At 40.0% G+C, this 25026-nt stretch overlaps 1 protein-coding gene across 1 annotated transcript in view; it reads left to right on the forward strand.

Annotated features, from left to right (window-relative positions):
• The window catches only part of cnstb (consortin, connexin sorting protein b), a 45440-nt gene that overhangs the window by 19036 nt on the left and 1378 nt on the right, over positions 1-25026 (forward strand). Inside the window, exons 2-10 of the mRNA XM_034228691.1 lie at positions 1051-1582; positions 6888-6997; positions 8536-8566; positions 10935-11021; positions 11156-11267; positions 12652-12673; positions 12761-12830; positions 19688-19962; positions 24807-24951. Of these exons, the coding sequence (XP_034084582.1) occupies positions 1495-1582; positions 6888-6997; positions 8536-8566; positions 10935-11021; positions 11156-11267; positions 12652-12673; positions 12761-12830; positions 19688-19962; positions 24807-24951 (940 nt within the window). The 5' untranslated portion in view covers positions 1051-1494. The remainder of the gene's footprint in view (positions 1-1050; positions 1583-6887; positions 6998-8535; positions 8567-10934; positions 11022-11155; positions 11268-12651; positions 12674-12760; positions 12831-19687; positions 19963-24806; positions 24952-25026) is intronic.

Below are 25026 nucleotides of genomic sequence, written 5' to 3' on the forward strand. Positions count from 1 at the left end.
ATTAATAAAAAACACACAAAAAAGCCATTGACAATACTGTGTTTGGGATCACTTGATAATATTTACTGTGAGAGAACTGGTTAAAGGTTAGAGTGAATGCCCTGTAAAAGGTAATTGATCCTGATATTGTCAACCTTTTGTTAACAGCGACAGGAAAACCTTTGTCAACTGCCCTTATAGGCAAGAAACGTAATTCTTCCCTTGCCAGAAATTCTATATCTGGAAAGAAGCATCAACTAAAGGCCTGATAATTGTGTCTTTTACCCTAAATATTTACGACATCCGAAATCCTATTATGATAACTACTTCAAGTTTGTAAAACAGACCTGCTGTCATAAATGTGTTATCACAAACTAAAAGCTCCCCTGCCTGACTTTTTTTTTTTAACTTAAATTGAAACCAAAAGGTAGTGTGAGGGAAATGTGAAACATTAAAACATGCTGAACATCAGCATTTCAGAATTGTCATTGTGAGCATGTTAGCTAGCGTTAGCATTTAGCTCAAAGCCCTGCTTGAACAGCCTCATAGAGCTGCTAGCATTGGCTTGTTGGTTACAGGATGCATCTATAAGAAGGGCAAATGTTTGTTATTAACATAAATAACATTCACAAATTCCTGAGAGAATGAATACATAATTAATACAAAAAGTCCCCTTGTTGCCCAGTATCCAAGTAACAACATATTCCCTTTCCAGTTGATTAACACTACATTATATTGTACTGCAAGAACAATGTGGACCCTCTCTTGCCTGGAACACAAAGTGTATTAATAGATTATTGATAGTAGGCTACACAGTGTGCGGTCTGTTATTCTACTCCACAGACTACTATGATGTTATTTGTTTTAATCCAGGAGTTATTGAGCAGGGAGCACTCTGCTCTGCCTCAATGGGCAGTTATGGTTTGGACACAAAGACGACTCTTTCAGTCAATGACATAACTGCCATTACACCAGAAATGATGCATGCTTCTCTTTGCATTCAGCTATCTTCTTTCTCTGTTTATGCTTGTTATTTTCTCATTTTTAATATACACCTTTTATTTTTGACAGCTTGCTGTGAACAAAGAAGGAGGGCTGCACTGCATGTAAACGAAAAGAGGAAAGCACTATTTACCATACAGAGGACTATGGAAGGTCTGGATATCTGAGAGCATCATCCTCCATTGCCCAGCCTTGATAGACAATGGTGGACATTTATTTTCTTGACCACCCAGGAGAGGGGATAGAGGATTAGATCACATGCTCCGTCACAAGTGATAACAGACCACACCTGCTGAAACTTTGTTCTTGAGGCTCGATACGCCCTTTCTAGGAGCTTAGAGTAACACACACTTTCACTTTCCTATCTCTACCAAAGGAAGCACACTCAAAAAGTCAAAAACAATAAATGTTTAACCAGTGAGGGCCTAAAGCAAGAGACTCAGACACGGCCCACTGGAGGCCTTTCGAAAAAGCTTTCACTTGGAGGATAACATCGCTGCAGTGACGGAGGTGATGGGTAACAAGAACGCTCTCCCGCCAAAAGGTCCGGACACTGGGACAACGCTAAAAGAGGAAGGGGTGAGCCTCAACAGTGCCACAGGTAAAATCCCTTTTCTCCATCTGCTTTGGATGTAATGTATGACTGCTATGGTATTTTTATGTTTGCGCACCTTAGGAATTGTTCCTTTTTCCCAGTATAAATACAAAAACTCATTAATATAACGTTTTGTGTGTCTTTAACCACCCTAGAAAGAAAGCATGAGGCACATTAGTACGTTACTTGAGGTATAATACACTCGTGGTGATTCCTGCTCAACCTGTTGGGGTTGTCTTTGCAATAATGAACGGATCACTGCTTAATACACAGCTACTTTCTAAATACATCAGTTATTTGAGACTCACTTACTAAATCATGTTTTGGACTTAAACATCAGTGTTTCCCCTAGGATGGAGTCATAGCAGCTTTGCCAAGGCACGTGGGCCCAGCATAATGTGAGCGCGAAGTGCGCCCCGCCAATTTGTTTCTATGTGTCTGCCTAGTACCAGGGCCGGTTGTAGCCAATTTGCTGCCCTAGGCGAGATTTTAGGCGAGATTTTATATATAAAGAATAAATGAAAAATCTCTACAAAAGACAAATACACTACAAAAACAGAAACTTATTGACATAGGTCATATACGTCAAAATGGCTTCAAATGTATTCAGTATTGTATGAACATGTTTTAATTGGGGGGTGGACGTCACATCCTGTAGGGGGGTCCGGGGTTATGCCCCCCCGGGAAGATTTTTTGAACATTTTAAAGTAAAATGCTTCAATCTGGTGCACTTTGAGCACACAATTACTAGAGACCTGATCTAGGGGGTACAACTCTAAAACACCCATATGAAAAAGATCGGTTCACATTTTAATAATCAAATAAGTATCTGAACATAACCAACAACCTACCATAGCCAATAACAAATAAATGTAACTTATTTTATTTGTGTTGTTCATTTATATCTTATTTTACCAGTTAACATTTATTTATGCATATTTTTGTATCTCACCAACTTTAAACGATATTTTTGGTTTACTGTCCTATCGTATACATTGGAATGATTTCAAACCTGTTTTTATTTATCCTAATAATTATAAAGGAGTGCCTTGGAAATATGTGTTTACATAATTTGTGGTCAAAACGTTTGAGACCCACTGAGATAACTTAGACTAAAATTAACTATCTAAACACTCAGAGTCCTTTACCTCAGTGAGCCTCTCAGTCTGACAGGAGAGCTCTCCTCCACCCTGGTTGTAGAAACATCTACTTCTTATATCCAGATTCTAATAACAACAGCGCCGGTACCGGTGCGCCCTCTCTCTCTCTCCCTCGCTCGCTCCCGCGCTCGCACTTTGGCTGTGAGCTGCGGGCGCCTGATAAGCCAACATCCCCCACTTTCATCACTTACAGCGCCTATGTTAAAAATCGGCCCTGCCTACCTACATACAGTGGCAATGTCTCAAGATTTAGCAAAAATACACCTTTATTGAACATACAGTAACACAAATACTACAAATCCACATAAACAATCAAAAACGAAAAACGGTCGCAACTTATTATTTTAATAAAACATTTATTTTTATTTTGTTGGGTACCTGGCTGGCGCCCCCTAGCAGCGCCGCCGCTATTTGTATATAGGGGAAACACTGAACATGATTTATGGATTTAAAAATTATTGTATTGCTTCTGCTAAGAAAAAATAGTCTGTTTAATGCGTGTGAACGGCTGGAACTGCAGCGTTTTCATGTTCTCTATAAATAGAAAAATACGTATTTGTATTCCATTTTGTTTTCTAAAGGAGTAACAGAAAACGAGTGTCCTTTCTTTGTTTTTGGCCAACACTGATATAAATCAACCAGACATCCTTCTACACATGGTCCCTTGATCAGATCTTCTGCTATATGTAAAAAATGCAGACCGCTGAAAGTCCAAATTGACCAATCAGAATCAAGTTTTTAACGAAGCCCTGTAATAACACGTTATTCTGCTGAGTACTGCTCATCATCTCAGTGTCTCAAAGCTTATCATCCATCTGTGGACTAAGGTTTCACCGGAAACACAGAGCTTAAGATGATCAGGATGATACTAAGCTTTAATGATGCCATGGCCAACACTCTTGGTTATTTGCATTTGTACTATACAGATGGGACTATGTTGCATAAGACTTGCAACATACAGCTTCACTTAATAGCGCCTTATTGTCTCTAGGCGAGAGGCTGACGGGCTGTCCCTGATGGCAACCTGCTGAGGTAACAGCCTGTTAGTCAGGAAGATTTATCATCTTCTACGTCTCCTGGGGCTGCCATGAGACACACACAAACACACACATGGGACCCAAGTTCCCATCAGCAAAAACACGTGGGTTTGCTATCCTGGCTCCAAGATGGTGAAATGAGCTCCCCATTGACATCAGGACGGCAGATAGCTTGCACATCTTCCGGCGCAAACTGAAAACTCATCTCTTTCGACTCCACTTCGAGCGATAGAATTATTAACGAAGCACTTTTATACTAATAAAGGACTGGCTTACCTAAAGCCAGTTGAGTAGCACTTGAAATGTTTGGCTCTATGAAACCTGATGTACTTATATGATTCTGTTTTCTTCAAGGTTGTGTCTTCCTGGTCGAATGTACTTATTGTAAGTCGCTTTGGATAAAAGCGTCAGCTAAATGCAATGTAATGTAATGTAATGTCCCATATTTTGAGATACCAAGAAACCCTACATTTTTGTCTTTTAGATCAAGCTTGACAAATAATAGATTCTAAATTGTATAACGCAAATAACTGCAACTATTTGTTTACTTCATATTGCCTAGTAAGTGTTCTATTTTGTTTTTATTCATATAGTCATGTAATGTAATGCCAAAAATGACTATCTACCTTTTTAATTGGTTCCCAACACTTGTGTCTAAATTGCCAATCTGTCTGCCTCTGGGTCCTAATCTCCCGGAAATTGAGAATATTGCAGTGGTTGCGCCTATTATTATGGAGGTAATGAAATAATAACATGGGGGCTCTTTAGACTGAACCAAGACTGCAGACTCTTGATTGCTCCTCACTGTCAACAGCAGTGCATTACAGGACACTTTCACTTTATTACCTTATAAAAGCCCTAAACATATCACTGCTTACCAGAAATGTCACTGAGGCAGCTCTATACATAATAGCCTACAACTCAACACTATTTCTATAGTAGCAATCCCCAGTTAGCAGAATTGGTTGATGGTGTAACACCGGGGTAGTGTTAGCTATGGTGTTTAGTGATGTTACGTTCTTTTGAACGGCTCTTTGGAACGAATGAAGGGAACCGAGTCTTACTTGGTGAGAGCCGTTATCGTTGGTTCACTGCCTGCCATAAATCCACTCGCCTTTACGGGAACTTGGGCTGCAGTCCATAGCTCCTAAGTTCTAACCCTATCGTTTATTCCTTGACCTCTGAGTGAAACGTCACGGGGTTAAGGGATAGTGGATAGGAGAATTCAAAAGGACTTAGGAGAAGAGACTGCGATACTTTAGAGAATCCGACTGCACTTTCACTTTCCGACGTGTTTATAATGCGCCAGCGGACGTCATGAATGTGCGTCTGCTGCTGTGGGGAAACTATGGAAACTACAGTTTTCTATACAGCGGACTACAACATGGATGTATAAGAACGAGGGACTACTGTAAACTCATCTAGAGACTCTGCACCGTGCTCTGATGCTGTTGTTTTATGCTTTATGAACGTGGACAACAGAGAAACTTATTCTTCATGAACGAGGTTGGAATTGAAATAAAAAAGGAAAGTGAAACTTGTGCTCGTCACCCTCTCCCTCCGGTCCACATTAATACAAATGATCCCAATACATATGATTGTATGAACTATGAAAATATCTTAAAATCAATACAAATGTATTATAAACGTTAGTCCTTAACATCTATCACTGTGTATATCACCATTCAAACATCTTTTAAAAGTTGAACAAACTCCACACAGCTCAGTAAAGACTGTGAAATGTTGACTTTATTTGATCATTTCAGTAAAAACTAACGTTCATATTTCTCTTTTTGATTATAATACTGATTAACGTTCAAAACAAAGCACTTTGGCAACTTACCACATACGTTTTAAAATGCTTAATAAGCACCGTAATTTTCATGATATAATTTCTCGGTCATAATCGGTTGTTTCCGTGAACGACCGACTGTTGTGTGACGGCAAATGCTGTGGCCGCAAGGCATTGTGGGGCAGCACTTTCTCCTCTCCTTTCGATAAGGGAGGTCCAGTGGTTCCTAAGCTAAAGGAGGTTATAAAGGAAGTTTGAAACCTCCTTTCCTATCATCTAGAGAATTCAAACGGCTCTTATCATGGCTGCCACTGAGGGACTTCCGGGTCATTTCACTCGGTTAGGAAGGTTCCTAAGCTAAATGGACTATTCGACCGCAGCCTCGCTTTCCCGAACGAAAATGTGCCGTAAGCGTAGATGATGGGAGATGGAGCAAGTTATACATTTTTTAGATTTCTGGTAATACAGTCAATCATTATCCTGGTCATTATTTCGCAGATAAACCTAGTAACCCCGCCCCCTTAAAAAAAACGGCTCTTTTGAACGGCTCTCGGAAAGGAACAGAGCCATAACAACCGGATCCCTTCAAAGGGCCGTATTTCCCATCACTAATGGTGTTATCTATGGTTACACTCCGGGCCGCCCCTTCCTACGGGCAGATCACGCAGATTGCGTGGGGCCTCATCTCTCAACTGAGCCGCAAATGCGGCGCAACTATGCGCTTATGCGGCGCAATTAGTGTAGGCGCGGCATGGTTTCGCCGCTGCCAGGCTAGCAATTCTGCTTTAACGGGATGTTCCAACACATAATACAGCAATTTGTAAGTGCCCTAGAGCCTGCGAAGCATAATTTGAATAAAGTAGACAGGCTGCTAGCATTAGCCATGTTGCTAACGACATATGAACAATAGATTGATGTTTTTGTTCATACACTGTATGAAAATCAACAGACAGAACATAAGATATCACCATCTCTGTTGCACAGCTTGTTCGGAAATGAAATGCAGTACAACCTGTATTATTGATATCTCTAAGGAAAATGTAAAGCCACCTAGTTGTCTTTGCGAAAGCTACATCAACAATAATACCAATTGGAACCACTAGAGGGGGGAACGTTGCAGGGCTGCCTGTGACTTTTTAAATAAGTGGCGTGTCCCTTTTAAGTAATAATGTAATCTGTACTTTTATACCCCATTACAATCACTCATTGATTACATAACCCATTGAAAAATGCAGTGCATAAACTCTGCAGCAAAGATACTGTGGTCAGAATTCAGGCTGTTGGACGTAACCAAAGCATTTGTTTGTGTTGTGTGTTCCTAGGAAGTGTCTCCAGAGATGAACTGCCGGGCCTCAGCCTAGAGCTGCTGGCCTCCCTGCAGTCCCTCAGAGAAAACAGTGACTACACACTGCTGCCACACTCCCTGCACCAGGTGTGTGTGTGTGTGTGTGTGTGTGTGTGTGTGTGTGGAATGTTCAAGACAAGCGCAATGATTCTTTTCTCTCAAATCCAGAGGGAGTGAGTGTCTACATTTAGTCAGTTAGACAGCATGTCTTTGTTTGTAAGTGTGAGTGCATATACATGTGGTGTTACTTGCTTGTTATATTTCACCAGCATGGAAATGCACCGCGATACAGTAACTTGGTTACTTCTTTAAAAAAGTCAGCCGTCTGAAAAGCAACAACTTCCCTGAAAATGAATTGCTCAAGGAGACAACAGGAGCAGTCACTGAAGCAGAAAAGAACATTTATGCAACTGCTCTTGCAGGTGCAGGGATGTCAACTGGCAACCCGGTTTGATTTATTTGTTCTAATATTCTCCCTGTTGCTGCTTCAGACCACCACACGTATGGTGTTCAAACAGACATGCTAATTAGTGTGATGAATGTAGTTTGATTTAGTCTCCGAGTGCAAAGAATCAAAGTAAAAAAAAGGGATTTCATGTTGCCGGTGCAATACTTTGCAGTTAACAGTCACAACGCACAACGAGAGCACTGCCAACTCTAGTGATAATGGAACAAAGGCTGTACACAACAAAAGGAAATGAGATGCAGTTCAGTGTATTTGGAAAAAGCAGCTGTTACTGTGAAATAACACTCAATGGAACATAAATGTATTTGGCAATCATTTTGTTAATTGATCTTTTCAGTGATTTTTCAGCCACCAATGCCGACATTTGTTTCGTTGCAAGTTCTCCGAAAATCAAGTTTTAAAGCTTTCTTGATGCACATATGATGAGTAACCTAAATGTAATATATTGGAGATTGGGATTAATAAAGCAAACGATCTGAATAGGCAGTGTTCTGCTTTGGTCTCACTTTGGAGAAACAGACAGGAGTTACAGCATGGAAGTGGAGCACTGTACTGCTGTGGGTGAGGCAGCAGAACATTGGCCACCTATAAAAAAGTGGAGGCTATTTTTTAAATAATTGTAACTCTTTACCTAGCTGTCAGACAGTAGTCATACATTTCCATTCAGAATGAAAGCCAAGCAATCAATAAGGCTAGACAATCCAGAAATCAGATTCATTGATCATGGCAATAGCATATTTGTATAATTGGTTATTATATAAGAATGATTGAACAGGAGCAAGTTCTCCATCTCTAGAGTTACTTCTTCATTTAGTCGACAGGTTAAGCAGAGAAAGGTATAAAGTCAATGGGAGAAAAGCTCCCAGAGACACGGTAATCTGCACGTAATTAGATGCATGTGACCGCATGTGATCTTCAACTTTGAAGGGATTTGGTGAATTTCAAACATAAACATTTGGTAGAACAGTCTACCTAGAGTTTAAAGACACCATTTCCAGCTAACAGCATTGAAGTCTTGTGTGCTTTGATGCTTCAGGGGTAATGTTTCACACTAAAGCGCTATCACATGACTTGTTTAACACGATGAACAATTATGTTACCTGTATATTCAGACTTCTATGAATCAAAGTACTGTACCTCAATTATCTTTTTTTTTCAGATTGCAGAGGCGTTTTCACTCAAAGAGGACTGTATCCTTTCAAAATTGCACAGTGACCTCATCAGTGACCTCATTCATTTTGTTTTATGCATTGTGACCGGTCACTAGTACTTTCCAGCTGAGCCGTGACTGAGCCGGACTGGCATATGCCAATATAAAAAAAGAGAGCTAAGAGTGCTTTGATTTCATTTGGTTGAAAGGGGGTTTACCTTTGGTGAGGGTTGTCATGTGGAGCAGATTTGGAACTTTACAAGTTTTAATTTCTTTCAAAAAGGCCTGTGTTGGTCTAGTGAAGGCAATAATATGAAAAAATGAGTTTGCTTTGCTGTTGGTCTTTTCAATCACTGTCTCTCTGACTACCCAAATCAAGGAGATTAAGGTTTTGGCAACTTTTTCAGTTTTTCCACAGGATTACAGAAAAACGATTTGCCATATATTCATGAAATTTGGTGGATGGCTGAAGTGCATAGACTGTGAAGCGTGGGCCAAAAAACTACCCAATACATTTTAGAACTCAGGTTGGGGTATTCACAATTAGTGTTGCGTTCATGTTTTGGACTTATAGGTAAAAACTACTGTGAAAATGTGTGTGAACGTCCACTCAATTCGTAACAAAAACTCAGCAAGTATGGAAACGTTTTTGTAAACATTTCATGTCTCACCTGATTTGTTTCCTTTCCTTTTGCATTGTCAAAGAAAGTCCTGGAAACACTCTGAGCATTACCATTTAAATCAAAGAACACACCAAAGTCCAAAAGACAGTTTCCCAACTCGGGAAAATGTACCTTCTAACGTGCACGTGAATGCAGCATTGGCTTTGGTAGAGGTCTGTGCTCTGCGAGGGCCTTTGTAGTGGCTGTGGTTTTCTATTCATCTCAGTAACTGGGTGTTCCCCATTTGGCTGTGCGCCCTGACGGCTTTCAGGAGTAGTTTCCTCTGACTCTGTTTGTGCTGTTGGTCTGGCAACAGCTGTTGGCTTGTCTTGCTGCAAGGAGGACACAGTGTGTTAATGTGTTTATGTGTGAGGCGACAGAGGAAGAGAGGCAGAGAGAAAACTGAGAAAGCTTAATGTATGATGATGTCAGGATAAATTGTATCTGTGCAGAAATCAAGGCTTTTGCTGATTTTGATTTTCAAATAATTCAACAACAATGCAGTATTATTTTTTAAGTTGGTCTTGCTTTTTTATTATGCAAGATCATAACATGGACAAAGACATACTCACATTTATCTTAAACTAATGGGTAATTGTCTCTTCTATCTTCAATGCTGTCAAGTGTCAAGCTGTCATTATGAGGATATTTCTAACCCCTTGATCTCCTGAGGCCCTGTTCCTATTAATTTGCTGCCCTTTAGTTACGTATTAATTTTGGTTATTTGTAATTAAAAGCTGCATGATGTGGGCACCATAATGAGTCCTAATCCTCCTAAAGGAATACATGTATTTGTTTTGTAATATTTCTTATGTAATGTGCATTATATTATGGATTTTGTCTATTTTACTAAGAGATATCTGCATTTGAATGCGGAATCCGTAGGCAAAAGGACAACATTTTGATATTGGGACCATTATTGACTGTCATTGTAGTCTGAGCAGCATTGACCAATCACGTTTGAGCGTGCTTTGGTTGTATGCAAATAAACAGTCCTTGGGCGGGGCAAAAGTGCCGGAACCAATGGCCTTTTATTCATCTCTTTAACCAGACATATATAAAACTGGTTGTGGTTGTACTCAGAATTTTAATAAGACATATTATGCTTATTTTCAGGTTTATATTCATATTTTGTTCACCTAATATTGTTAAATATTAACATGCTTTGATCGTAAAGCACCTCTTTTCAACCTCAGTCTGAACCAGAGCCTAGTCTGGTCTGATTGGTTACCTGGCTGGTTCTGTTGTCATTAGTCAACCGCTTAGAGATGTCCCATCCCTTGGCAAATCACGTACAATGTGTCAGAGCGCTAGCCAATTGAAGTGCAAGTGTTACATAGTGATGTCACTATGTTACAGAAGTAAACAAAGGAGTGAGAGAAACTCCCTCTGGAGGGAACTTGGGGATTTGAGCTGTTACAAAGCATTTACAAAAACCTACATGACACAATAAAGGCAAACCCCATAAAGCACAATAGAGTTTAAAAAGTGACCGCATATGGAAGAGGAATTCTTGTGTCAAGATGATGTATCTCTTATCTTACCTTAGTTGATGCATTATTCATCTTAAGTGACTAACAATCCCTGTTTTGGACTTTACAGCTGTTGGTAGGTTACACACCTGTTTTACAGAAACAACAGACTTTGTGGTAAAACACAGTAACAAAATAAAACAACTTCAACTGTAGTTTCCTCTAGAGCTTAAGATTGATCTCAGTTGGTTTCTTTAACTAATTATGTAACCAGACCAGTGGGCCATCCAGTTCCTTCAGCTGGAGAAGCTCTACCATGAACGTCTGCTCTCCAACCTTGCCGCCCTGCAGGAGAACTGGGGTACTGTATGCATTTGTTTCCTTCCTCTATAAAATAGTATCCGTGATGAAAAGCCTAATTGTAAGGCTGTGCAATATAAAGAAAGAAAGAAATAGTGGATATTGTCCATTTATTTTATGCGCATGTTTTCCCAGAGAGCCAGTGGAAAGAGAAGAAACGCGATGAAAGCTGTTTGCCCGATGAGACGGACGGCATCGGTCAGAAACACATCGAGACCCTGAGCCAGATCTGCAGGACACATCATCGGTATACCACAACACATAACATATATATGAAGCTTTCATATAAATCGGAGTAGAGCTGGACTCATAGACCGCCTTTTTATGTTATGATCAGACACAAAAGAGATGTGTGTCTGATCATAACATCCGACACACATCTCTGATGACAGTATTGCACTGGCAACATGAGTCCTAAAACCTGGAAATGGGTTCAAATGTACTACTACTGGTTCCCTAAAAGTCAATGTTTTTTTTTTACGTGCTCTTTGTTAGATGGCTGAATAAAGATCTGTGGTTATCACAAGCTAGAGATTTTCATATGTTGCTCTACAACATAAAATACATCAGTAAATACCCCACTGAAGTTTATATGTGCAGTTGCTAACAAGTGACTAAATTAGACTACTAAACGCCATTATGCCCAACATGACTCCACCTTTAGCTTAGCAGTAGTGATGCACAGCCATGTGACCCTGATGTTTTCTTATAGCATTATGTTATCTATTTACAACTGCCGATTGCCATTACACTTCAAAAATCATAAGATTGGTGATGATATGTGGAGATTATTCCGCTGAAGAAAATGTGTATAAACGTGTGTTAGCCAAAGATCTTATATGCTGCAATATTTTGAAATCCAATGGAAAAACCCATTATGTTTTGTTGAGGGACCCCTTGCAATGCTATCTTCCATTTTAGCCTGCAAAATTACGTCACAACTGTACCACTCTATACAACACTTAACAAAAAAACAGACGTTTCACTCTGTCCAGCACTTGTATTTTGTAAAGTGATGTATGTTATGATTACCACACCCAAGTCCAACACAGACTTCCACTATAAACACGTTTACAAGATTCCTCCCATTACATTACCTCCCAATACCTTTATTGCTGTCTAACAGAAACCTTTTAGTGGTCATTTTCCCTTACTGTAATTTAACTCAAAACTTCATCTCATATGTGGGCACGCAGATGAATCCAACACATCAATAATACATGAAGACACACTGAGAATACAGACCCACTTGGGAATCATTTGGGAAAATGTATATTTCTGACAGGGCAGAAAACACAGCGGGATAATGATTTTCTAAAGACACAGACACATACTGCAGTCTGCATTCCAGACTTTGTTGTGTTCCACCTATCCAGGGACTCTCTGGGTATGTTTTTGTAGCCCACAGCCATGCAGGTAGAATTGTTAGAGAACCTATGCCAACTCCTGCTGGAAAGACTTGCAGAATTTATTAGATTTTGTATTATAATAAGTAACACCAATAACCTTGTCTGGCCTCTCTCTACTTCTTTTTGTCTGTCTTTTCTATTTCTCCTGCTGCATGACTGGTGTTCCCCTCAACTTGGCTTCCCTCTGCTTCTTTGTGTGTTCCTCTTTGTGGCATCATGCAGACCATCCACCTGTGTGGAAGAGGTAAGTCATGTAAGCCTTCATTTGATATTGCTCTTTTTCTGTTTAAAAAGTATCCTAATAAACATTCAACTTTGTTTGATTCAACAGAACACGCTGAATGCAACACTGAAAGACATTCAAAGCCAGAACGAGACGCTACAACCCTGCCATGATAAAGGTAAACGCGTCTAACTGTTTACAGTACCAAGCTCTGCCAGCCTTTGTTTTTATCTCAATGCTAACTGCTAGAGATGTCCCGATCCGATCACGTGATCGGGGATCGGAGCCGATCACGTGATTTTCAAAAGATCAGAATCGGGAGAAAAAAAATCGGGGATCGGGAATTTTTTATTTTTTTTTTATAAAATATTTTTATTATTTTATTTAATGTTACAAAACAAAAATGACCATGTTCACGTCTTAAAGTCATCCTGAGGACTTAGTTTTGGTTTAAAATGACACAACATCATGTATGTGTTGCTTCTGTTGGGCTTGTTTTCATAGACCTGTTGCTTATTTCTCTCAAATCTGGCAACAGAGTGGGCGCAGTGTCTAATAGTAGCAGTAAGCTAACGAGAGGCTACGTTCAGCTGGTGACTCGGGAGTCGGAACAGAGCAAATGTCAGGAGTTTGGAAGTATTATAAAATTGAAAGCGAAGGCAGTGTAACAGCCAGATGCAATGTTTGCAAGGCGGAGGTTCCGCGTGGTGGAAAGAACAGAGCTACGTTCAACACGACCAATCTAATACGCCACCTGAGAAACAAACACCAACAACAACACGACGAGTGCACAGCGGCCACTCAGGTAACGGCTTTTAAAAAGGAAAGAGAAACTGCCCCAGAACAGTGAAAAGGCCAAACAAATAGCAGCCAAGATAGCTGAATTCATCGCGTTGGATGACCAGCCGTTATCTGTTACCTTTTTTTTCTCTTAATGCATTGCATAAAGATCGGATCAGGAAAAACCAGTATCGGCAGATTGTCAAAACCAAATGATCGGAATCGGATCGGGAGCAAAAAAAGGTGATCGGGACATCCCTACTAACTGCAATGCTTATGTGACCTGCCCCACCGGGGAGGGGGGGCTGCGATAATTAAAGGGGTTAGGATACTTAACGCTAACCTGGGTTCCCCAATACGAGCCCTTAGTAGACCCTCCAGAAAAACGCGATTCTGCGATCGCAGAATTTACCGCATAATCAGCAAAATGGCGCAGATTTTTTAAAAGGCCGCATATTTATCAAAAGGCCGCATCACTTTTTTTCTTCTCAACTTTGTGTGGAAAAATGCGGGGAGCATTTTTCCACACAAAGAGAAAAAAAAAAGTTAACTCGTCTTGACAACAACACCGTAGAGTGAACGTGTGGAACTCACACGAGAGAGAAAACACCAAGATGAAAAAATCTAATCCATCTCATTTACCGATGAACATTTCTGCTAAAGACCGGGCAAAGCAGTACCCCGATGTCTTGCACGAAAGTGGGGGGAAACTATTCTGCACCCCGTGCAACTGTGTGTTGGAGCATAAGAGAACATCGACGGTGACGACCCACTTTGATTCATTCAAACATTCTTTCTGCTGCTGCGGACAAGAAAGCCAAACAACTCACGTTCACCGAGGCATCGACCTCCAAAACCCTTTCGAGGGCTACAAGAAACGAGGTGAGAAGCCTACAAGATTGAAGATGGTCAGATAACGAACATGAAATGAAATGAAAACAGAATGAGGCGGAGAAGTGTGTGTGTGTGTGTGAGAGAGAGAGTGTGATTAAAATAGCCCAATTGCTTTTACAATAAATAAACATTGAATGTGTTTAATTGTATAGTAAAGGGGTTTAACGTTAGTGGCAGGTTGTGTGTGAGAGAGAATAAATAAGACAGCCCAATATTAATTTTTTCCACATATTTAGCATATTTCCGCATATTTCACAACTTCCCGCAATTTCACCGCATAAAATCACATAAAACCCTGCATGTTTGATCGCATAATCAAGGATTTTAGCCCACGTTTTTCTGGAGGGTCTACCTTAGGACAAGTCACGCAGATAAGAATAAAAAGGATGGACAGGGACGCGGCCTCAAGTTCAAATGTTTACAAAAGTTTATTATATAAATAATCAGGTAAGAGTTCAGCATTATAAAATGGAGATTAAAACTTGTTCAGCTTCCCCAGTCGACACACTTAAGTCCCACGATTGAAGGCTGGCTCTGACAAGGAGATAATACGAATTATAATATCACACATATAGTGATAGTTAAATGGTTAAAAAGTGATTCTTCTGGCAAACTGCTGAGGGTTTCCCCAAAATCACCACGTGTAGCTGTATTCAATTAACACTCACTGCAAATCACCCATATCTGCATGCAAAAAGTGCCCAGCAAACCACATGCTCCACTCCACAGTATGGCCAGGATCGTCACTGAAGAAGTATAAGCACAGAGACAGTATTAGACCTTGTGGGACAGGGTGGGTCGTTACAAGGAGGGTGCTGTAGCTTTAAAGACTTAATCACTAGTTTGTACACAATACAACAAACTAGTCAATAAGCAAAACATAGAAGGCAGGAAAATCAAATAGCCTGTAGGCATGGTAAATTACAGCTAAAACCTAAGATCAAGAAAAGGAAAGGCAAAACGGTAGCAAACTAATCCTCTGATGCAAACGCACCCACTCAAATATCACCTCCGCAACAGTGATTCTCTACAGTCTCTGCTGGGGCTGTCAAGAAGCCTCGTATAGGGGGAATACATGCCTATCAGCCAGACAACGATGACCGGAACAAGAACACTCGTAATAGTCACAGCTGATTTGGGTGAGGTGTTTGTGGGCATTTAAAGTGTAGCGGGAGATGCTGAACTACGTACAGCTGCGGCGTTTTCCTTATATGGAAGGGCCAGCTGACTAAAGAAGGGGGGTGTGTCTTAAAGGAGCAGTGGCGGCCCAGCCACGTCAAAAAAGTATCTGACAGCTAATCCAGAAAACAGTAGCGCTGGCTACACTAACATATCACAATAATGCTAACATACTGATAATTCACAGGTACTTTGTGAGCATGTTACCACTCACAATGATGATGCACAATGATGCTAAACTGGCAGAATAAGTACTGTAGCTCCCTCCAGTAAATGACACGAGGCTGAGGTCTTGATTAAATATGGGGTTTATTCTTGTGGGACCTATTTCAACCCGTGAGAACTGGGTTGTAAGACAACAAATATATAAAGGGTAAACAATAAATAAATATGGAATATATGCATGTGATCACTGTTAATGCCGCTAAATAAAACAATAAACGGCACACATATCCCACACAGCATGTAGCACAAGCTAACAATAGCATGTAGCACAAGCTAGCGCATAGCATACATACATATAACCTGCAGCTCAACCACACACATTTAGACAAACAACCAGCACAAAAACGTACCTCGTAGGCTGCTAGTCATCTAGAGGGGCTGATATCTTTAACTGCATTTTCCCCTTAGTTTCCTTAGATTTTCTTTACATTCTGCGTTGCTCTGCAGTTGCGACTTTCAATTGCGTCGATTAAACAAACAGGTGTAACACAAAACACCGCAGATTAGTTCCGCCCCTATTAATGTTGCAAAAATAAAAGGTAGGAACCAAAAATACAACGTGGAACAAAATAAACAACAGAGAGTGAAGACAGTTACAAGTACCATGTTCACCATCTTACCATGTTATTATTCCAACATACTCACAATGGCAATGTTAACATACTTATACTAAACAGGAAAAATCTGTACTATGTTCACTATATCACCTTGTTAGCATGCTAACACAATGCTCACAATGAAAATGCTAACATACTGATGCCTAACCCCCTAATCGCACCAGGAGCGTCTGCGCTGCGCTGCGTTGCGCTGCGGCTGCGGCGTTTTTAGCGATCGCGGCCACTCTAGTCAATGGGTGCTATTCCACCAGACACGCTGCGCCGCGCTGCGCCGCGGCTCGAAGCGTCCCAGATGCTCCTCGCCGCAAGGAATTTCTAAAATATAGGATGAATCCTATTTTTGACGCGGCGCAGCGCGGTGCAGGCAGGAAGTGGAATGTTCATCCAACAACTGCGAGGCTGCACACAAGACGCTCCGCTTCCGCAACGTTTTGAAACGCGCCTGGTGGGTTAGGACGCAGGAGGAGGTCGCAGCGCGGCGCAGCCGCAGCGCAGACGCTCCTGGTGCGATTACCCCCAAAACACACCAGGAGCGTCTGCGTCGTGTTACGGCTGCGGCGTTTTTAGCGATCGCGGCCACTCTTAGCTCAGACGCGTCCCAGAAGCGGCTCGGCGCAGCGCTTCTCTAAAATGAGGATGAATCCTATTTTTGCAGCGGCGCAGCCGTAAGGTAAACTCCTCCCCCCATCCCCCCGTAGTCTTTCAAGTAGGAGAATACATGCCAGCGTTCTCCTCCGGTTTACAGGCACTGTAAATGATATATATATAGAATAATTATGATGATGAATGCATATTTTTTTACCACTAAAATACATTAACACATCTTTGATTCATGTCGTTTATAACTGGAATATTACAATTATTATTAACTGTGTCTGTAGTCTACAACACAACAAAATAGGAAATAACAACAATAAACACGATTTAAACAGACACAAACATAAACCATTTAACTACGTATAGCCTACTTACTTGTAGAAGTACAAATGTCCAGGAAATATTCCAAAATCAACAACAACTGCGAGGCTGCACACACGACGCTCCGCTTCCGCAACGTTTTGAAACGCGTCTGGTGTGTGTTGTCGCAGGAGGAGGTCGCAGCGTGGCGCAGCCGCAACGTAACGCGACGCAGACGCTCCTGGTGTGTTTTGGGGGTTAGGGGGTAACAGGTTCAATATGTACTATGTTCAAGCAACCCAGTCTCACGGCATTTCGTGTTATAGTCACGACATTTAATCTATTGATTCGTGTTCACCAACACGATTTTCCCCTTTTTTTCGTGTCACACAGAACGATTTTAAAAGCAATGTATTTCTATTGGTAGTATGTTTCCTGCCTGCAGCACGTCTGTTCGGGTCTTGGAAGACCGGAAGCTGTGGGGTTCATAAAAACATGTTCTTACTCAATATCAAGCCACGATTATTGTTTTTATTTTAAATCGTATAATGTCGGACTTTTTTTGTCATCTGTGAGGAAAATAAATGGGGCTCAGAGCCTCAGAATACTGAAATCTGTATTTTTTTAAATGTTTTTTCTTTCTAATTTGTTATTCTTTTCTAAATAACACACTGTTATTTACTCACCAATAACACACAATTATCCTTGTTTTTATTTATTTGTTTAATTCCATAATCTCTTTTTTGGCGTCCGTCAGGAACTGAATTTCAAAATAAAAATAACCGGAAACAGACGTAGGCCTATAAGGGACATTTCGAGCATCATTGCGATACACAGCCACTGAACTGATTACCCAAGATCCTCAGCTATGGTTTAAGCAGGCTGATTGGATGTTTTAGCCGCAATGCATGTTGGTGTTAATGCGATATGAAATCCCAAAAACTTTTTTTTTTTTAAAGAAAATAATACTTTATTCCGAGTGTTCTTGCTTTTCATAACGGCATTCTAATACACGGTTCGGCTGCATTACATATTACAGATCTGCCGTAGTTCTTTATTTATAGAGCCCTGATGAGAAGACCTTTGGAAAAACTGGAAGAAATGCCGTCGAAACTGAATACTTGAAGTGGATCATAAATATATCAGCAATTAAACAACATCTTCAATTTCTCTTCACACAATACGTCTCCTTGCAGTATCAACACTAATTCGGCTGACTTTTGTTTTTTAAGATATTACTGATTTTCTTTGAATATAAGAATGTAAATACTGAGTCTGAAATAGTATAGCAATATGCTGTAAAATGATGTGAAAGCATGAATACAACTACACATCTGCAGATGTTGTACATACATAAGTGTCCTACACTAATAATACAAAGTTATTATGGCTGTGTGTACCTTGTGTGCACCGCCTAGTGGTTAAAGCAGGTTATTCAATTATTGTTTTTATGTGTTATATTTGATGAAAAAAATATTAAGAGTACATACTTTCATAGGGGGAAAGTAGAAGGTCAATGATAGAAATATAGAATATAAAAAATCAAGAAGATACTATAAGTGATCTCTACAATAAAACAGTTTAGTGCAGGATGTACAAAGATATTAATAGGAGGAGGTGCAAAAAAGAAAAACGAATTAACCTTTATTTAAACATTAAATAATACTTTAGATGAAGGTCTCCTTTTAAATAAGAAAAAAGCTTTGGGGGTATCAAAAGATAAATATTAAGCCAATTAGAACAGACAAATTACAACAAAGGCTAATGGAAATGTCATTATGTGTAAACACTTTTAAAAGTCCTGATAAAAAGCTGAAAGCATTACACATGGGGAGGTTGTGGCTCAGTGGTTAGTGTACTGGACTTCGAATCAGGGGATAGCAAGTTTGAGTCCCGCAGTCAGCATGTCGTTGTGTCCCTGGGCAAGACACTTCACCCCAAATTGCTCCTGGGTGTATTGTCCACAGTATTGAGTATGTAAGTCGCTTTGGATATAAGCGTCTTTTATTATCAAGTGACATGTAACATGGGCCATTTCTGATGCCTCACAAAGCAAATAACAGCTCACAAGTTACAAGCCCAAATGTCTGTTTCCCCGTCCAAACCTCAACACTGAAACATGGTTTTCTTGAAAGATTTCTAAAAACTGAGTTTCTGGCTTTGCATATGGATGAAAAAGACAATACAGGTTTCTTGCCTTATAGGTTTTCCCATGCAAGGCATTTGATTTGGTATTTCGTGAGAAATAAAGCAAATAAAATAGGTCTCTTTTAAAGATTAAGAGCTTAACAGTTCTGGCAAATTTGGTCGCATGGACACACTAAGATACACTAGACCTATATCATTACACCATCAAGTTCACACATGGTATGGTACTTACTATTCTACAGTGATAATAATCCAAAATTAATAATGAATCTTTTTTGTTCCTACAACATGCTAGTCTTCGAGCCGGAAACAACACACCAGGATGAAGAAAAAGAGCTTAGCATGAACTCAGAGACAGAGCTTTCCTCACCACAGACAGAACATCAAGAGGAAGAGGAGGAGGAGGAAGAGGAAAGAGAAGAAGAAGAAACATATGAGGAGGGACAGGAAGTAGAAGAGCAAGAGGAGCCTTGTGAGGAGACACCAGAGGAGGAGGTGAAGGTGGAGTGGCCATCAGGAGTCCCCCAGGCTTCAGACAAGGACCTGGCCAAGCTGTCTGACACAGAGGGGGTAGGAATACATTTTTATCCTACATTTTTTAAAGTTGGGAGTGACAGGTTAATACAGGAGAGGTGTGAATATATTTTCCTAGCCTGCATGCCTTTCTCATCTTTCCTTTCTGTCTCATTTCCTTTTACCTTACCACCCATGCATCTAGGTATCTTTCATTCCTTTCTTGCATGATTTCGCTGTCTATTATACTATCTGTCAGCAGAAAGTTAAACTGTATTCCTATAATTACTATTCTCTGACTCAGAGCTCTTTGTCGGGACACTCCCATTATTGATCTCTGTGTTTCCTTGGTGAGATCATCGCTAACATATCTATGAAGAAAACCTAGCACCCATGTTCATTGGTGTGGCCGGACACTAGGGATGTTTATCCTGCCAAATGAATGAGCCTGAGCATCATGTTCTGGCTCAAACACAGAGCTGAAGGGGCTTGGTTCTTCCTAGAGGTGGAGATGAAATATGAGCTATTCCAAACAAGCAGTGCAGGCTGAACGCTTTGCATTGATTGGAGCAGGCTGTTATGTAATCCAGCAGATAATAGATTGGGTGGGGCATGGGTGGGACTATTTTACAATTAAAATAGTTGAGTCACATCCCAATAGTTTGGGAGTTAGCTTTTTACAAAACAAGTTTTTGCAGTCACTTTCTCCAAAACATAGTTAAAGTCAACTTATTCAGAAATTAAGTAACAGCAGTGCACAGTGTTAGAATGAATTAATGCCAATAAGCCCTAATAGCAAGCCAGAAACAAATTATAATAGTATAACCAATACTTTTAATTTTAAAGGATAACATTGACTTTTTTTGACAGAATTTGGCATGAGTTACGGGCTTGATTTGGACTTCAGATGAGGGAAATTAATAGACCAATGGTGGTTTATTGCAGATATTCACTATAAATACAGTGATGCTAACACATAGTTTGTCCCCCAATCATTATTTTCAACTGTGAAGTGTTCAGCTTGGTCCATATCATGGTCAAGTTTTTGAACAAAGATATTTTTTCGGAAGAAAAAAAAGGAGAAATTATAAGAACATTTCGTATACTGTCCATATCATATGCTGTATATGTTTCTCAACCTTCAAATATCCACATCTCCTCAGAAATCCATTATCATCAGGCCATACCAGTTAGTCCTGTATATTATTAGTCTCTTGAAAACAAGCCATTTAGTGTTTTGGCTGACTACTCATTCAGTCCTCAGCCAGATACTGTATGTGACAGCTCATACTGGGTCCTTTCAAACAGCACAGAATGAAGGCTCAGAGCACAATAAAGCATTAGAAGTATTTTAAAAACATATTGATGAGTCATGTTTTATAGTGCTTTGCAGCTTTCAGGTAGTTCACTTCTGTTTGCTGCTGTCCAACACCATCTAGCTGAGGGATCATTAGTTACAGCACTGGTTCCCCAACCTTTTATTTAAAGGTCCCATGTCATGGCCATTTCTACTGATCATAATTCCATTGTTGAGGTCTACTAGAATATATTTATATTGTTCAATGTTCCAAACTCACATTGGTTTCTCACAGCATCTCTGTATAGTATGTGTATTCACTCTCTGTCCTACGCGCCTTGTTGGAGCTCCTGCCCCCCCTCCCTGTGAGCCAAGTGTGCTCTGATTGGTCAGCTTGCCCACTCTGTTCTGATGAGTCCACCACCGTTACAGCGGAACATCAGTGATTATGTTTTACAATGGCGTTAGCAACCAGAAAATGACACCAGTAAGGACAAACAGATGAGAATGCTGCGTGGGGTCTGGGTGCCGTGTTGGCGGGACGTTGCGAGGCTCGCTGCTGCGAGGAGCGGACAGTGTGAGCTGGCTTACTGGTGTGGTTTCCTGGTTGCTGCGTGGGGTCGGCGAGACAGCGAGACAGAGCGAAACCCAGCTCGAAACCAGCCCGAGCACACACACACACACACACACACACACACCTGGCTGTGAGTCTGTGTGTGTGTTCAATGTGCTCACTGTGCTCACACACAGACTCACAGCCTCGCCGCGTCCCGCCGTCTCAGGCTGCGCGGATTGGTCCATTTGGGTATGGTCACGTCACTATACCCAGGAAGAAAAAAATGTAAAATGAGAAATGTCCAACGAAGCGTTCTGGGGCAGCATAGACAGGTCTTTTCTGTGTTAGAGTTTTACTCTCTACAGGGTGTACTTTGAGGGTTTGTGACTCTGCAGACCATTCACATGCAGAAAAACCTTCATAACACACAAGGGGACGGGTAATAACCAGAAAAGCATGACATGGGACCTTTCAAGGATCATTGAGTAAACTGACGACCCCTGTCTAACGTTAGGTGATGTATTTTATGGATATTTCATATTAAATTCAATGCAGGACAAAAAATTGCAGAACAAATTATGAACTACAATAACTGCAGTATATTTGTGTATATCCACAAACATGGAACCTTTAATACAATTCTCTGTCTGTATTACGTTTTTTTTAAACAATCATTTATACGTAATCTGCTTTTTTTAAGACAAATTCTGTGTTTTCTTTTCCCTGACCCATGTCCATTTTTCTTTTAGCTCCTTGGTTGTTTTAACTGCATACTTTTGAAATGCAGGACGAGGCTGTTAAGCAGAGAGGGAATGCTGTGTGATCATACATTTTTTTTAAAGATATTCACCAAGTTTTCATCTTATTTAATACAACTTTAAAAGTCCCAATTGAATTTAGTTTTCTTCACAGAATACAGATACAATCCTGAGATACGCGACAACTGTATATTAAAATAAACGATACCCCTTAAAATCAAGAAGTCATTACAACCCCCTATAAAGCTGAATGTGAAATCTTTCCGACTAACAGAATGTTTTATTATTGAAAATCATACCAACGTCAACCGTACAATCTGCATTGGATGCTCTCACACTTAAAAAACATTTCTCTATGGAACAGCTCCAGGGTTTACATCTGGATTCTGGGGAAGAGCTTTTTGTCTTATACTCACAAATATGACTTGAAGTTGTTTTACACATTGGTTAAACAGATAATCCAGAATTAAATGGGACTTCACTTGAAAACCACAATCTTAAAAGTCACACATACTATACCAATGTGCCACTCTAGCCTATAGACTTGACTGAAAGTGATGACCACGGCAATATCCTGCATGTTATTATTGACCCACTGCCCTCAGTAAGTAATTGACCTATAAATGATGGCAGCAGATGAGGCTGACAGCTTGAGAAATGACTCCACTCCAGTAGTCAGCATACGACCTTGCTGTGTGTTCTGTGGTTTGTTCAGAGATTATGATCAGGTCAAAAGGGTCTCATTAGGGTGGGTATGGAGTTACTCCCGTTACTGACCTCTGTTGGCTGTACAGTGTAAATTCAGTGTCATTTTTTTGCCAATGATTCTTTTTTTTAAACAATATTTATTGACTTTTCGACATTGTATCAATATTGAGATATGATACTATATATTATCTTGAATTTAGCTATTTTTTAATTTATTTTCCTGGTTTTAAAGACTCCATTACAGTTATGTGATATAAACGTCAGCGCTTACCAGACTGTTCTTAGTCATCATATTCACATCACTCATGATTCTCATTATCAAAATCTCACTGTGGAAATAATTGGCAAAGGCAATAATGGTCAACTGTTCAAAAAAGTTACAATATCTATAATGAGGTATTTGGTCAAATATAATGCACTATTTGATTGTCTCAATGTCATAAAGTCATGTCTCATATGACTCACAAACGACTCAAACAACACTAGGCCTGGTTTGTGTTTCTTTTCATACAATATAGTATGCATTTTTAAACTACTTCTTTTTTTTTGCTCAACTCAATTCATGTTTTTCAAAGTAGATTTTCCCTTTAAAGGTGGGGTATGTAATTTATTTCAGAAACACTTTTTGTTATATTCCATGGAATGCTCTTAACATCCCGATAACAATAAATACATGAAATGCTTTGACAATAAATACATTAAAATTCATCTGTGGAAGCCGTGGCGCTCTCTGTGCACAAACTTATCTCGTGCCCTCATTGGTCATGTGCACGTTCGTGTGTGTTGGAGGAGGGGCTCTGTAAGGAAGTCTGAAGGAAGGGGCATATTTTCTCCGGTTGTGTACTTTCAAATTCTAGCGCACTCGAGCTGGTTTCTCCATTCTTACCTACCCTACCTTTAATGATTACCTTTTTTGTATATTATTGCAATGTGTTATTTGTATACTGATGAGTTATTGTATACATGTGGACATTGTGCTACAACATTATGTACATTGTGATTTCTAAAAAGAAAACTCTTATAATCCTGCATGCTTGTTTTCTTATCAAGTACAGTAAAAGTACAGTTTATGCAATTATGGGCCATACATTAGGTCTAACAGGGTAACTCATATGAGCAGTACAGTTTCTAAGCAAACTAACAGGTTAGTCAGATTTATAAGCAATAATTAACACAACTGATACAATTATATGCCAAAAATATCTGTTCTCAATTTTGACCCATCGCACTTGACATTATGGCTGTGGGCACTTTTGGTTTTCCTCCTAAAAAATGAGGCAGCTAATCTGGCTAAACAGCTTGTTTCTATGAGCATGACTGTTTTTGTCTGTTGCCATGTTGACTTTTTTTAAAACAAATTTTAGTTTGTATATCTCAGTAACTAGTAACTTACCTTATCCAGTACAATGTTGTTCCGTCCAACTGAACCAAACCTAAAACCAGAACATCCTAGAGGTGCAGACCTACGCAAAACCATTACAATTAAACATGTTATGGAATTTTAGCGTTATCCTGCGGACAAACATAAAAACAAACCAAAAACATAACCCGTGGTCATTTCTCTCGTTTCTCTCTCCTTCAGAGTTCCTCTCCAGATGGTCTAGTGTCCATCCTGAAGAGGAGGAGAGCATCACTGGATGGGTTACCTCCCGAAAGCGAAATAGCTACTAAACAGAACACCAAACGCAAGGTCCGCTTCAGTGAGCCAGAGGACGGCATTGAGCAAGGTACAGACTCTCCTGTAATGAAAACATTTATATTAGAAAAGTTTCAGGTTCAACATTCTTACATTTCTTTCTTGC

The sequence above is a fragment of the Gymnodraco acuticeps genome, unplaced genomic scaffold, assembly GCF_902827175.1.
Source record: "Gymnodraco acuticeps unplaced genomic scaffold, fGymAcu1.1, whole genome shotgun sequence".
NCBI classification, from domain to species: Eukaryota; Metazoa; Chordata; class Actinopteri; order Perciformes; family Bathydraconidae; genus Gymnodraco; species Gymnodraco acuticeps.